Source organism: Pan troglodytes, chromosome 10 (assembly GCF_028858775.2).
Source record: "Pan troglodytes isolate AG18354 chromosome 10, NHGRI_mPanTro3-v2.0_pri, whole genome shotgun sequence".
Classification (NCBI taxonomy): Eukaryota; Metazoa; Chordata; class Mammalia; order Primates; family Hominidae; genus Pan; species Pan troglodytes.
Window position 1 is genome coordinate 114569831 of NC_072408.2, and position 15903 is coordinate 114585733.

Here is a 15903-nt window from a genome sequence, read left to right on the forward strand (position 1 = left end):
CGCTGCCCGCAAGCGGCGCCCGCGCACCGCGTCGCCCTTCTCCCAGCCCAGGCCCCTCCGCGCGTGCGCACGGCAGAGGCACTGGCCGCGAGAGGCTCGGCCGGTAGTTCCGCGTCTCCATCCGGCCGGGTAGAATCGAGCGCCGAGCGATCGGCCCATGGTTGCTAGGCGACCAGGGCTGCTGTTCCTGCAGGGATTGAGTTTTGAATCCCCTAAATCCCGCAGACTCAGGATTTCGTCTTCATGACATTCCCCTACTAGAGAAGCATGGGTCCACACAAAGCCCCCAAAATTCGAAGTATGGGATTTGGCCCCGAGGGTTGCCTCTGCTGCCCAGGAGGAATTGGGATTCTATCCTGAATATTTTCGGCCGTCTGCTACACCTGAAGGCTGCCCAGTTTCCCTGCTTCCCGTCGTAAATGCTGGGGTTTGGGATTTTAAACAAATTTCCTTCCCCTTTTCTCTGCCCTCAGTTCTCTACTGCGCGCCAGGCACTGTGCCTAACGCTAGGAGTACCGAGATGGCTTTAAAGGAAGGTGGTCCCAAGCTCCTGAGCAGTAGACGTTGAAATTACACCACACTGCCTGGTGGCTCCCTTACACCAGCAGAACAGCAGACCCAGGAATTCTTCCTGTCATTCACAAAGCGTCTGTTGAATTACATCTCAAACCTAGGGATACAGAGCAAGGCACAAGCCCTGACCTTCACCTGCCTGCAGTCTAGTGGGAACTGATGAATTTTGAAAATTCAGTCTAATGTGAAAGGGTAGAGGCACATGCAACGTTTTGGACGAGAGCTGGGAGGGGTGTCAACCCCCATAATGTTTCCCTTCTTTTACTTCTCATGGGGGGAAAGCACATTCCAGATGAGAAAACTTCACTGAACATTGGCAGGCAGGTCACATTGGTTTTGCTCTCTGTTGAAAACAAATAGAAATCTAAATCAAGAAGGTCATCATCTCAACTGAGAGACAGTATTCCCTGAAATGCCACTTCAAATCTGGAGCCTAGAGAATGATGATGTATCTTATTACCGGCCGAATGCTTTCACTAGGTTTGGGTTTGGATGTCTATTCTTTTGGAACAATTTTATTAAGTTGAGAGGTGAACATAAAAATCAGGTCACATAAATGTAAGAGCTAAAACCGTAATACTTACAGAGGAAAATAAAGGCAAAAATCTTTGTGACCTTGTTAGGACAAAAAAATCACAAACTATTAAAAAATTGGAGCAAGTGCAGTGGCTCTCGCCTCAGCACTTTGGGAAGCTGAGGTAGGAGGATCGCTTGAGCCCAGGAGTCTGAGACCATCCTGGGCAACAAAGTGAGACCCTGTCTCTACAAAAAATAAAAAAAATTAGCTGGGCATGGTGGTATGCACGTGTAGCCCCAGCTACTTGGGAGGCTGAGACAGGAGGATAGCTTGTGCCCAGGAGTATGAGGTTGCAATGAGCTAAGATTGTGCCACTGCACTCCAGCTCAGGTGACAGAGAGAGACCCTATCTCAAAAAAAAAAAATGACAAATCGAACTTCATCAAAATTAAAATGGTTGATCTTGAAAAGATACTGTCAACAAAATGAGTCAAGTGAGAGACTGGGAGAAAATATTTTCAAAACAAATATCTGACAAAGGATTTGTATCTCGACTATATAAAGAACCCTTTAAACACAATAATAAGAAGACAATTAAATTTAAAAACTTAGGCAAAAATTTCAACAGCCATTTCACCAAAGAAGCTATATGGATGGCGATTAAGCACACAAAAAGATGTGCAGCATCATTAGGTATCAAAGAAATGCAAATCAAAGCACAATGAAGTGATATTACACACTTACTAGAATGGCTAAAATTAAAAAGACCAACTATAACAAGTGTTGGCACAGATATGGAGCAACTGGCACCCTCACATTTTGTTGGTGGGAATGCAAAAAAAATGCCACAGCCATTTTAGAATTTCTTTCTTTTTTCTTTCTCTCTTTTTTTTTTTTAGACAGAGTTTCACTGTCACCCAGGCTGGAGTGCTGTGCTGTGGTCTCAGCTCACTGCAGCCTCTGCCTGCTGGGTTCAAGTGATTCTCCTGCCTCAGCTTCCCCAGTAGCTGGGATTACAGGTGCTCACCAGCATGCCTGGTGAACTTTTGTATTTTTAGTAGAGATGGGGTTTCACCATGTTGGCCAAGCCGGTTGCGAACTCCTGACCTCAAGTGATCCACCCGCCTTAGCCTCCCAAAGTGCTGGGATTACAGGCATGAGCAACCATGCCTGGCCAGCAATTTCTTATACCTCTTATACCATCCAATTCTCCACACACCTTAGGTATTTACCAAAGAAAAATAAAAACATATGTACAAAGACTTGTACGCCAATGTCCATAGCTGCTTTATCTGTCATAGGCCAGAACAGGAAATGACCCAAATGTCCATCAACTGGTAAATGAATAATGATAGTGTACAGTATCCAAACAGTGGAATACTCAGAAATAAAAAGGAACAAGCTGTTGATACATGGATGGATCTCAAAGCCATATTATGCTAAGTGAAAGGAACCAGACACAATAGACTACATATTATGAGTCCAGGTATAAGAAATTCTAGAAAAGGCAAAACTGTAGTAATAGAAAGCAGAGAAGTGATTGTCAGAAGTTGGGAATGGGTTGGGGGATGAGATTGCCTACAGTGGGGGCATAAGAGAACTTTTAGGAGTGATGAAAATGGTCTTGATTGTGGTAGAGGTTACACAACTGTATACATCTGTCCAAATTAATCAAATAGTAAACTTGACATTGGTGAATTTTATTGTATGTAAAAATACCTCAAAAATTCAATTAAAAAATTATGTCAAGATTAACAAAAATTGAAGTGTTCTGACTCTACTCCCCAGACTAGGCCCACTGTATGCTCTCTCATAGTACCTATCTTTATTGTCATTAATTGTTTAATTTTCTATTTTGCCAAATACATTTTAAATTTTGGGGAGAAGATTCATGTCTATCTTATTTAATGCTATACAACATAGCACTATACCTGGCATATATTAGATATTCAATGAATTTCTGATGCCTGAGGGAAAGTCGAACTGGCATAATTTGAAGCCACACATATTGACTCATATATCTATTTACTTGGAGATGTACAGCAAATGTTTGCTCAAAGATTGCCTTAACTGCTGATTTAGGGTGACTTACCCCTTTAAGGAGACTCCATGGTGCTGTTAAGACAATAAAGACAATGGAAAGGCCAGACACAGTGGCTCACACCGGTAATCCTAGCACTTTGGGAAGCCAAGTCTGGTGGATTGCTTGAGTCCGGGAGTTCAAGATCAGCCAGAGCAACATCATGAAACCTTGTCTTCACAAAAATCAGCCCGGTATGATGGTACATGCCTGTGGTCCCAGCTACTTGGGAGGCTGAGGTAGGAGGATACTTTGAGCCTGGGAGGTTGATACTGCAGTGAGCTGTGATCAGGCCACAGCCACTGCACTCTGGCCTGGGCGACAGGGCAAGACACTGCCTCAAACAACAACAACAACAAAAATGGGAGAAACTGGCCAATCACACAGGTAGAAATGAAGAGCGTCGGTGTGGCAGAACAATGAGGATATGTTCTGAGGAATGCAACCTTAGGTGATTCTGTGGTTGTGCAAACATCATAGAGTGCCCTTACATATACCTAGATGGTCTAACCTACTACACCCCTAGGCTAGATGGTATGGCCTATAGCTCCTAGGCTACAAACCTGCACAGCATGTTACTGTACTGAATACTCCAGACAACTGTAACATCGTGGTATTTGTGTATCTAAACATATATAAACATAGAAAAAGTACAGTAAAAATACAGATAAAAGATTAAAAAATGGTATGCCCGTATAGGGCAGCTTCATTATAATCTTATGGGACCACTCTTGTATATCCAGTCTGTCGTTGACCAAAACATCATTGTATGGCACAGGACTGTATTAGTATGACTGTGAAATAATGATGGAGAGTATAGTCAAGGGTAGACCTTAGAGGTAATATCAGTGAAGACAACCAGATAACAACCACTAAGATTTTTCCTGGACATCAGGGATAGACACAGAGAGCAAATTACCTTTAAACATTATTTCCTAGCACTAAAGACAAGAACAGTAATGGATAAACTTGGCCCCAGATTTAGCTGATCAGGGTATCTTACTTTTAACTGACCCTAATTAAGTTTTCAAATCTTGCTTCCTATTCCTTATGGTAAGGAGGATCTGGAAATAAAGACCTTTTATGTGGGTAAACCTGCTCTTTGGCATTCTTGGGATTCCTGCCCATAAGTCTGATACAATTATAATGTATAATGTAAGGACTGACCTCCTTTATTTAATATTTGCAGAGACGCATAGAGTTTATTCTACAAATGTTTGTTGAGTGTCTACTCTGTGCCAGGCATTGCTCTAGGAACTGGGAGTATATAGTAAACAAAACAGGCAAAAAATACCAGTTCCTCTGGAGCTTACATTATAATGGAAGAAGATAGATAATAAAGAAATAAATAATTAAAATACACAATATTCCAGATAGCAATAAATAACATTAAAAAAAAGAATGGCTGGAAAAATGGACAGAAAATGCCTGGGGATGGGCCTGCGATTTTAATAGGGTAGACAGAGAAGTCATCACTCAAAAGGTGACATTTGAACCAAAGGAGAGGAGACAGTGATCCATGCAAACATCTAGAGGAAGAATATCTCAATCAGAAAGAAGGTCAAGAGCAAAGGCCCTGAGGCAGGACACTGCCTGGCAGATTTGAGAAATTGCAAGGACACCAGTGACTCTAGAACTGTATTGCCTAGTGTGGTAGCTGCTACCCACCTGTGGCTATGGAGCCCCTGACATGGGCCTAGTTTACATTGTGCAATTATTTTAGAGTGGGAAGTAAAATAGAGAGATTTTGTCAATAGCCCCAATTCTTCACTCCTCTCGGTAGCCAGCCTTTTTTCTCTTGGGAAGAAGTGGAGTCTATTTTTCTGCTCCTTGATTCTGAGTTTGCCATGTGGGACATATGCTTGAACTGAGCCGAGGTCAGGCCAAATCACTGATCCTCAGGCTCAAGAGCTAAATAAGTGCTTAGCGTTTTATTGACGGCCATTCTGAGGAGGCTGCCCCCCTTATCTTGGCTACCTCTGAGTCTCTGCTCTGATCTTAGGAAACCGATACATGGGTATAGAGGATTAAGCACTGGTACTTGGAACAGTATTTCTCTTAATGTCCCAAGTACTTTTTCAACTCCTCTAAAAGCTGTAGAATTACTTGTTTTCTAAATGCAGTGTATGTGGTAGTAGAACTGGGGTGATGTTGTGTGTTCTGTTAACTCTTACGATTTTTTTCTTTTTTTGAGACAGAGTCTTGCTCTGTCGCCCAGGCTGGAGTACAGATGGCGTGATCTCGGCTCACTGCAACCTCTGACTCCTAGGCTCAAGCAGTCTTCCCACCTCAGCCTCCCGAGTAGCTGGGATTACAGGTATGCACCACCACACCCAGCTAATTTTTGTATGTTTTGTGGAGACGGGGTTTTACCATGTTGCCCAGGCTGGTCTTGAGTGATCCTTCTGCCTTGGCCTCCCAAAGTGCTGGGATTACAGGCATGAACCACCATACCCGACCAAGTCTTAGGACTTTAAAGGGTGAGCACATATGGTTTCAAACTAATTCAGTTTCTCAGATCTGAAGGAACTGTGCTAATTTCTGTGAGGATCACGCAGAATGAATCTACACTCTACTCAGTCTTTTGAACAACACCCCTCTAACTAGACTGAGCAGAATAAGAAATCAAAGAGTGAGCAGAAATAAACACAACATCATCAACACCACAACACAGAAGACTTCTGTGACCAAATGTGGGGTGGTTTTCCCCACACACCAAGCAAGCAATCAGTTCTGCAACGCACACCAACTGGGTGCCCTCCAATTTAATTCCAACACTATCTACCTGGAGATAGCGTCAGATCCCACAGGTTGAGGGATCAGTCCCATCAGACTTCCCCCCAACCCTTCCTCATCAGACACCAGTCACAAGTCCAGGCCTGTGGAACTTCTGACCAATAGGCTTCAAATTGGGATTTCCATGACCCCCTCTTTGGGTCCCATTAATTTGCTAAAGTGGCTTACATAACTCAAGGAGACACTTAACTTACATTTACTGGTTTATTACAAAGGACATTACAAAGGATACAGATGAAGAGATGCACAGAGCATGGCACAGGGATGGGGTGCAGAGCTTCCATGCCCTCCCTGGGCGTGCCACCCTCCAGGAACCCCCAGGGGTTCAGCTATCCAGAAGCTCTCCAAACTCTGTCCTCTTGGGCCTTTAACGGAGACATTATTGGATAGGCATGACTGACTACCATGTAGAAATGTAATTGGCCCGAAAAGCATGTGATCGAATACTAATAAACTCAGTGGGGAAACCCAGCAAGGCCTGTCTGTTCACATTCTTCCTAGTCTCTTCCATGCAGCATTCCTTCCTCCAGCGGATGGGGCAGGACTCCTGAATTGAGGGTCTCATGACCCACAATTACAAAGGTGGTGGAAGATAAGAGTTCTGCTGTGGGCTGGTGAAAGAAGGGCAGGGGAAGTTCACAGAGACAGAGAGAGATTCTGTTTACTGAGGCCTGCTTCTGAGTGCCCTAACATTATAACAAAAGACTGTAACAAGAGCTAAGGGAGTTATAAGCCAGGAACTGTGGACAAAACCCAATATATCATAATATCACAGAGGGGAAATGATTTGTAGGAGTTTAGCCAAAGAAATTTTAATGTTGATATCTCTGAATTTTAACCTAAAAGGATAAGGTTATTTAAGCTTTGTGTTTTAATTTATGCCTAGCAATTTGAGAATGAGGATTTTTTTTTAATTTGGAGGATTGTTCTATGGGTAATTTATTTGACTGCATAACCTCAGGCCAACTATACTGGAATGGCCTTCATTAGAAATAGCAAATAAAATCAGGAGTGAGTTTTTGGCCTGGGGTCCACCATATTTTGGGGTTAATTTAACTGATGTACTGTTCTGATTCATTTTAGAAGTTTAAGGGGCAAAAACTAAACTGCCTATCTGTGAGTCTAAGATGATAAACAAAGGAGCAGTAGTTGCCATTGAAGGAAGCTGGAAACTCAAGAAAGAAAGACAAGATCATTGTCTTTGTTAATGGCCTCCTAAAATTCCAACAGCAATGATAAAAGAAATGAAAAAGTAACTGAAAATTTACCTCCAAAGAAGGTCCATAGCCGGGCACAGTGGCTCACACCTGTCATCCCAACAATTGGGAGGCTGTGGCAGGTGGATCACCTGAGCTCAGGAGTTCGAGACTAACCTGAGCAACACATTGAAGCCTCATCTCTACAAAAAATATAAAAATTAATCGGGTGTGGTGGTACACGGTTGTGGTCCCAGCTACTCAGGAGGCTGGTCAATTGAACCCAGGAGGTTGGGGCTTCGGCGAGCCAGGATCATGCCACTGCACTCCAGCCTGCGTGACAGAGCAAGACTCTGTCTCAAAACAACAACAAAAAGTCCATATGCCATATGTTTTTTGTTTTAGCAACTCTCCAAAGAACAGATAATTTTCATCTTTTACAAATGGTTCCAACACCTAGAAACAGATGGAAAGCTGCTCAACTTATTTTTAAGAGTTTGAAATAATGCTGATACCAAAAAAGGAGAGCACAAGAAAATAAAACTATGAGCCAATATAACTGGGGACTATAAGAAAAAAATTTCTAAATAAAATATTAACAAATTGAATCCAGCAGTGTATAAAAGAATTATGACTCCATAGGATTTTATTCTAAGAATGCAAGGTGGCTCAATGTTAGAAAATCTATTATAGCAATTCACTACAATAACAAATAAAAAAAGAAAATACATGATTATAGATGTTAAAAAGAATTTGATAAAATTTAGTAGCTCTTTCTGAAAATAACAAACAAATTTCCTTAACTTGGTAAAGAATATCTACTAGATAGGGAAACATTAGAAACTTTCTTATTAAAATACCAGGATGGGCTGGGTGTGATGGCTCACACCTGTAATCCCAGCACTTTGGGAGGCCCAGGCGGGTGGGTCATGAGGTCAAGAGATCGAGACCTTCCTGGCCAACATGCTGAAATCCTGTCTCTACTAAAAATACGAAAATTAACTGGGCGTGGTGGTTCATGCCTGTAGTCCCAGCTACTCAGGAGGCTGAGCTGGGAGGATGGCTTGAGCCTGGGAGGCGGAGGGTGCAGTGAGCTGAGATTCTGCCAGTGCATTCCAGCCTGGGTGTCAGAGTGAGACCCCATCTCTCAAAAAAAAAAAAAAAAAGTCATCTTGAGTGGGTGTTATTTCACAAGTGTATGCATGTATTCAAAGCTCATTAAGTTGTATATTTAACATCTGTGCATTTAATCTATGTAGATCTTATCATGACTAAAAACCATTAGAACTAATAAGAGAGTTTAGCGAAATGACTAGATTAAAGATTAACATAAAATAAATCAGTAGCTCTGAATAACAGAAAAAAATCTTATTCACTATAGCAACAAAACCTATAAAACATCATGAAATAAGCATAATAAGATATGTTCAAGATCTACATGGAAAAATATTTGAAATTAATTAATTAATTAATTTTTATTTTTTGAGATGGAGTCTTGCTCTGTCACCAGGCTGGAGTGCAGTGGCGCGATCTTGGTTCACTGCAACCTCCACCTCCTGGGTTGAAGTGATTCTCCTGCCTCAGCCTCCCGAGTAGCTGGGACCACAGGCACGCGCCACCATGCCCAGCTAATTTTTGTATTTTTGGTAGAGACGGGCTTTCACCATGTTGGCCAGGATGGTCTCCATCTCTTGACCTAGTGATCTGCCCGCCTTAGCCTCCCAAAGTGCTGGGATTACAGGCGTGAGCCATGGCACCTGGCCAAAATTTACCAAAAAACAAAAAAGAAGACCTGAAGAAGTGAGTTCTATTATGTGCATATATGGAGATATGCAATGTTTTTTTTTTTTAAAAAAAAGGTAATTCTCTCCAAATTAATCTTTTAAATGGAGACAGGGTCTTGCTCTGTTGCCCAGGCTGGAGTGCTGTGGCATGATCACAGCTCACTACAGCCTCGATCTCCAGGGCTCAATCAATCCACCCCCCTTAGCCTCCTGAGTTGTTGCGACCTCAGGTGCATGCCATCATGCCTGACTACTTTTTGTATTTTTTTGTATTGATGGGGTCTCCCCATGTTGCTCAGGCTGGTCTTAAACTCCTGGGCTCAAGTGATCTGCCTGTATAAGCTTCCCAAAGTGTTGGAATTACAGGTATGAGCCACTGCACCTGGCCCAATTTCTTTCTATTTAACACAGCCTCAATTAGAATCTCAAGTGGTAATTTCTTCCTCATGGATATTAAAAGTGCACGTTGTGTTCTTTTGTCTTCTTTTCCAAATTTGGGAAATCCCTGCCCAAAAGTTCTTCCAGATGAATTTTAGAGTCAGCCATTCATTCTCCAAGCCTTGAGTTTGGTGCCTCTTCATAGTTCACACCAAGGTGTTATATAGACAAGAAGAGGCCTTGTAAAACTTGCGGTAGGAGAAGGTAGCCTTAAACAGGGGAGAAAAGACAAAAGCTAGAAGGAAAGGATTAAAATATACCTGCCCATCTGCCCCCTTTCATGAGCAGACCCAAATAGGACTACACAAACCCAGCCCCAGTTACTCTTGGCAGGTTAGCATATGTGTTACGTGATCTAGCCAGCCTTAGGACAGCTTTAGGTTGGAGAGAATGTTTATCTGGGTCAAAACTGACTGGAGAGTAATCAGGAGTCAAAACTTCTTCTTTTGATCTCTTATGTAAAGAAGGTAACCCCCACCCCATACCCTGCACATCATGTGAGTAAAACAGTCCTATTCCTACTGGAAAAGCCACTTATTTTCAATGCTTTTGTTCTTTAGGAAAGGCTCTGTCAGCATTCTTTGTGACCATGCAGTTAGGTCATTATATTACTTGGATCCTATAAAAAGACCACTGTAGGATCAGGATTTGGCCAGTTTTTTTTTTTTTTTTTTGACGGAGTTTCGCTCTTGTCGCCCAGGCTGGAGTGCAATGGCATGATCTCAGCTCACCACAACCTCCGCCTCCTGGGTTCAAGTGATTCTCCTCCTGCCTCAGCCTCCCAAGTAGCTGGGATTACAGGCATGTACCACCACGCCCAGCTAATTTTGTATTTTTAGTAGAAACGGGGTTTCTCCATGTTGGTCAGGCTGGTCTTGAACTCCTGACCTCAGGTGATCCGCCTGCCTTGGCCTCCCAAAGTACTAAGATTACAGGCATGAGCCACCGCGCCTGGCCTTGACCAATTTTGATTGTGGTATTAGGAGTGAGAGAGAGAGAGAGAGAGAGAAAGTGTTGTAGATACTTCGTCCTCAGAGACAGAATTTACAAGGAGCCAGAAAACCTGGTCTAAGAGTTCTAATTTCTAATGGTAAATCTGTTGGTTTGGGTCAGATCAGGGGGTGTCATTTGAACTTTCTACACATTTTATCTTATTAAGTTTCACTGGGTTATAAAAATAAGAAAGTAATAGTGTTGGTATTAACAAGTTAAACAGTAGAAAGATTTATAAAGAAAAATGAACATCCCCCCTTCCTCCCCAATGCCACCCTTTCTTTTTAGGCAACCAATGCAAAAAACCATTTAGTATGTGTCTTTCTATTTCATTCTCCATGCTCACAGAAACACATATGAAGGACATACACATCATGTAGAATTGTTTTTATGTTCCTGCTGCATATGCTACTCTGCAATTTGCTTTTTTCACTTAAGACATTGTGGATATGTCTGCAAGTTCTTATGTACAGATTTTACTCATTATTTTTAATAATGGCATAATATTCTAAGATTTTTAACTCTTTTCCTATTGATGGACATTCAGGCTGTTCAGGCTGTTCCCTTTTTCTTCTTCTTCTTTATCTATTTATTTATTTTTCGAGACAGAGTCTCGCTCTGTCGCCCAGGCTATCTCAGCTCACTTCAACCTCTGCCTGCCAGGTTGCAGCAATTCTCCTGCCTCAGCCTCCCAAGTAGCTGGGACTACAGGCATGTGCCACCATGCCCAGCTAATTTTTTTGATTTTTAGTAGAGATGGGGTTTCACCATGCTGGTCAGGCGGGTCTTGAACTCCTGGCCTCATGATCCTCCCACCTTGGCTTCCCAAAGTGCTGAGATTACAGGCGTGAGCTACTGTGCCCGGCCTCGCCTTTTTTTTTTTTTTTTTTTTTTTTGAGACTGGGTCTTGCTGTGTCACCCAGGCTGGAGTGCAGTGGCGTGATCTTGGCTCAGTACAACCTCCGCCTCCAGGATTCAAGTGATTCTCCTGTCTCAGCCTCCCAAGTAGCTGGGATTACAGGCACCTGCTACAACGCCTAATTTTTTGTATTTTTAGTAGAGACAGGGTTTCGCCACGTTGGCTAGGCTGGTCTCGAACTCCTGACCTCAAGTGATCCACCCACTTTGGCCTCCCAAAGTGCTGGGATTACAGGCATGAGCCACCTTGCCTGGACTCTTTGTTTTTTTAAATTGCTACAAATGTTGCAATAAAGATTATTGTACACATAAATAGGTATTGCTACATTTATTTTGGTAGGACAAAATGGGACAGATATCTGAATCAAAGGATGTGATGTGCACTATTAATTTTAACAGTTTCTTTAGCTGGGATGTGGAGGCACAAGCCTGTAGTCCTAGCTACTCAGAAGGCTGAGATAGGAGGATCCCTTGAGCCTGGGAGGCGGAGGTTGCAGTGAGCCGAGATCGCATCACTGCACCCCAGCCTGGGTGACAGTGAGACCTGTCTCAAAATAATAATAATAATAATAATAATAATTTTAATAGTTTCTTGAAGCAATTTATGCTCCCACCCTTTCCTCAAATCCTTGCCTCCCCTGAATCTTAGCAATCTTTTAAACTTTTGCCAATCTGAGAAGGAGAAATGGCATCTCAACTGTTCTTCCTTTTGCTCTCTTCCAATCTAGTCCTCAATCTGCAGATACAGTTATCTTTTTTGAAACACAAATCTTCAAATGTCACCTCCCTGCTTAAAATATTTCATTATCTTCCTGTCACTCTTAAAAGTTAAAATCTTTGACATGGCCAAAAAGCACCTCGTGGTATAACAGCCTACCTGCCTGAGTGGTGGACTTTTCTCCTAATAGAAAGGGCTTTCTCAATTCTACTGAGAAATTGTGATGATATATTAGGCTATTTGCCAGTACAAACCTCATCAGGAGCTACAACTTTTAATTTTTCTTTCTTCTTTTTAAAAGATGGGGGTCTTGCTATGTTGGCCAGGTTGGTCTTGAACTCTTGGCCTCAAGCAATCCACCCGCCTTGGCCTCCCAAAGTGCTGGGAATACAACCTTGAGCCACTGCACCCAGCCAAGCTACACCTTTAAAAACGTGACTAACTTATACCCGAAAGGAATAATTATTTCTATTTTATTTGCCTTGTTTTTTGAGTTGCTTCAGGCGGATCATTTAGAACAAACAGGGAGGAACAGGACTTGCCAAACTAAAAAGAAAAACATGTTAGGGCAGCACCTTGTCTGCTGAGGAATAGGCAAAAGCTCTCATCATAAATGTAGGGGGTTTTTGCTTCTCTTGTTTTTAAGTCGGACTTTTAAAGTAGAAGACACCTTTAATGTACTGGTTTGCAGAAGAGGAAATCTGATTTTCAGTGTGATAACATATTCTTTGACGTTAACCAGTACAGTTGGATTTTTAATGACACTTTCATCTTCAAAGGTTTACCAACACGGATGGATTAATTATTCATTTTGGAGGGGTTGTGTCTTAAAAAGACAAGTCTTCAAAGACATCATCCTTTCTCCTTGGAATTTGGAGTCTCCACCTTTCAAATGTTGCTTTCCTGCCCCCCAAGAGAGAAAATAAATGGCATTTTTTAAAGAAGAAGAATCCAATGGAAAAACACTCTTTGCGCTATGGAAAGATGATGTCCTTATATCCTGGGTGAGATTAGAAGAGGAGGCTGGGAAGCAGTATTTAAGCTGTGTTTACAGTAAGCACTGTGAGAAATAACCGGCTAAGTGCGTTTGTTATTGTTCAGTCTTTTGATGTGCTTTTAAAAAGTCGCATCTCCATAAAACACCCTCAACAACCATAAAACAACATATGTTGGAACATAATATGCAGACCCTTATATTCTTTGCTACAGTCTGTATTTTTCCTATACCCTTCAAACATGCCTCATTGAGTTTTTAAAAGATTCGGTTTGGAAGAAGAAAAACCTCAAGCCTCGCCCCGGGTCTTCCTTGACTTGACACATTTTATAACCGCAAGAGAGCAGTTTTTCCTTTGATGAGGCTAAGACCCCAGAAATGAAAGAGCAAGTTTAAGTTTGCAAACACTCTAAAAGCTCCTTCCATTAGACCTGGTCGCGGGAAACCACAAAGGACAGTCAAGTGATTTTCAAGGAGAAAGCCTCTGGTCCACTTTCCCTCCGCCGCCAGATCTGCAGGTTCCTGGGAGGAGCTCTTCTCAAATCCTGAAGATTGCTAGGCTCTTGGCGAACGACTCATCTCTTGAAGACCTAGAGTGGTGGATTACAGGCATTGAAAAGCTTTTGGTGGCTTTGGAAGATGACTCTGGTGTGAGCTCACCTTTCCAGGCTGGGGGACCAGGCAGAGGAACCCCCTTTGTTATCTTCTGAAAGAAGATCAGTGGGGAAGACGGGGTTTGAAGTGTGGATTAGGAGGTCCTACGTCTTTGCCTACCACCTCTGCCTAAATCTTCATAAAAAGATCGAGGAGTGCAATGAACTTCAGGAATCATGCACCGTTTCCCTGAAGCCTGTCCAGGAACCTAACTTCTGGACCCAGAAACTTCTGCAAAGACAGACCCACTGAGCCAGGCAGTCTGCACCAGCACCTCTGCTTCTAAGATTCTGTTTCGTCTTCTTCTGTTGAGAGATTGACCTCTTGAGTGATTTGTGTGCTTTCCGGCAAATGATGGAGACGCGTAAACCGGCGGAACGGCTGGCCTTGCCATACTCGCTGCGCACCGCGCCCCTGGGCGTTCCGGGGACCCTGCCCGGACTCCCGCGGAGGGACCCCCTCAGGGTCGCCCTGCGTCTGGACGCCGCGTGCTGGGAGTGGGCGCGCAGCGGCTGCGCACGGGGACGGCAGTACCTGCCCGTGCCGCTGGACAGCGCCTTCGAGCCCGCCTTCCTCCGCAAGCGCAACGAGCGCGAGCGGCAGCGGGTGCGCTGCGTGAACGAGGGCTATGCGCGCCTCCGAGACCACCTGCCCCGGGAGCTGGCAGACAAGCGCCTCAGCAAAGTGAAGACGCTCCGCGCTGCCATCGGCTACATCAAGCACCTGCAGGAGCTGCTGGAGCGCCAGGCCCGTGGGGTCGAGGGCGCGGCCGGCGCCGTCCCCCAGCGCAGGGCGGAATGCAACAGCGACGGGGAGTCCAAGGCCTCTTCGGCGCCTTCGCCCAGCAGCGAGCCCGAGGAGGGGGGCAGCTAGCGAGCGCCCGGACTGGCCAGGACCCCCGCGCCCGCCGCACAGCGCGCATCCGGGCGCTCAACCTAAGGTCCTCTTCGAAGGTGGTTTGCATTCTTAATCTGGCATCTTCTCCAGGCCTAAATCTTAAGAAAAAGAAATGGGTGCTGGGGTTTGGGGGATGGGGGGGTTGTTTTGACATTTGGGAATTTCTCCCCTGCCCTTATTGGTTACATGCCTGCAACTTATAGGTGCTTATTAAGGAGACTCTTTTCCTATACTTCTAAAATGCAAACTGTTCCAGATTCTGAGCGCCTCATTGTAAATACGATTATTCTAAAAACTCAAAGGGCGAGAACAACTGGAATTTCCCACCTTCCGTGGTGTGGGTAAATGGTATACATAAATATTAAACCTTAACCAAAGAAGAACTTTACCGCCACCAAAACAGAAACAACCCCAAACAGCCAAAAACAGTCCTTAAAAATGAGAGGAACATTTTCTTGCATTCCTTCCTTCGGGAATTGTATTCAAAATGTAATGGAAAGTAATTGTTGACCTCCTGCTTTGGGCGAAGGAGACTGTAAGCTGGTACTTGAGAACGAATTTGCCAGCATGTGCTGTTGTTGACTGTGTGAATGATGGTGCCAGGGAATCCATGGCTTGGTACACACTGTTTCATCCAGTGGCCACGTGGAAGCTTTGTAGCATTGAGCAGATAGTAAAATATCTTAGAATTAATGATCTCTTTGGAAGAGAGCCCAAATTTGTATGAAAACTTGTTTTTCCTCTCAATTGTTTTGTCCACTGTTTTCTTCATTTTCCTTTTCTCTGCATACCCCCCGCCCCCCCAACGTGTAGCTCTCCATCTAAGTTTTGGATAAACTGAAGTGGCACTGTGACTTTAAAAATAAAAAAGAAATCTACTTGGAAGTCCTTTTTGCGGGTTGAGCCAGATGGGGGAAAGATATGGGACAAGACGGATGGATTGAAGTTGGTACATTCTCAAATGTTTTTATCACCATTAGGGCTTCCAGGTACAGTATATGGAAATGATGTAGTGACTTTGGCCATGTTAAAAGCCTTTCTAAAATATTGAATTTGGGTCATTTTTTTTCTGAGAAACAATTTTGAGTTCAGTAGATAAGTTAAATGCCTGCTGATGTATGAAGATCAACTTCCCTAAGATTGTTTTCTAATATGCCGAATTATCCTTTCCATGGAGGCAGCTTTGGTTTGTGGGGGAAGAAGGAGGGGAAATGGAAATGGACAAAGAGAACTAACAGTGGAAGTGCATCCTCCAGGTAGATTTCACTTAGATTTTATTACCCCCTTTTACAGTTGTAGCAACTAAGGCAGGCTATATGTTCAGTGGACATCTTTTATGTGCTAG

At 43.4% G+C, this 15903-nt stretch overlaps 1 protein-coding gene across 1 annotated transcript; it reads left to right on the forward strand.

Moving 5' to 3' along the window:
• The first annotated feature begins 13497 nt into the window (after positions 1-13497).
• ASCL4 (achaete-scute family bHLH transcription factor 4) lies at positions 13498-15449 on the forward strand. The gene has a single exon (XM_522519.6). It carries the CDS (start codon positions 14013-14015, stop codon positions 14532-14534), a length of 522 nt encoding a protein of 173 aa, XP_522519.3. The 5' UTR covers positions 13498-14012; the 3' UTR covers positions 14535-15449.
• Positions 15450-15903: the final 454 nt, after the last annotated feature.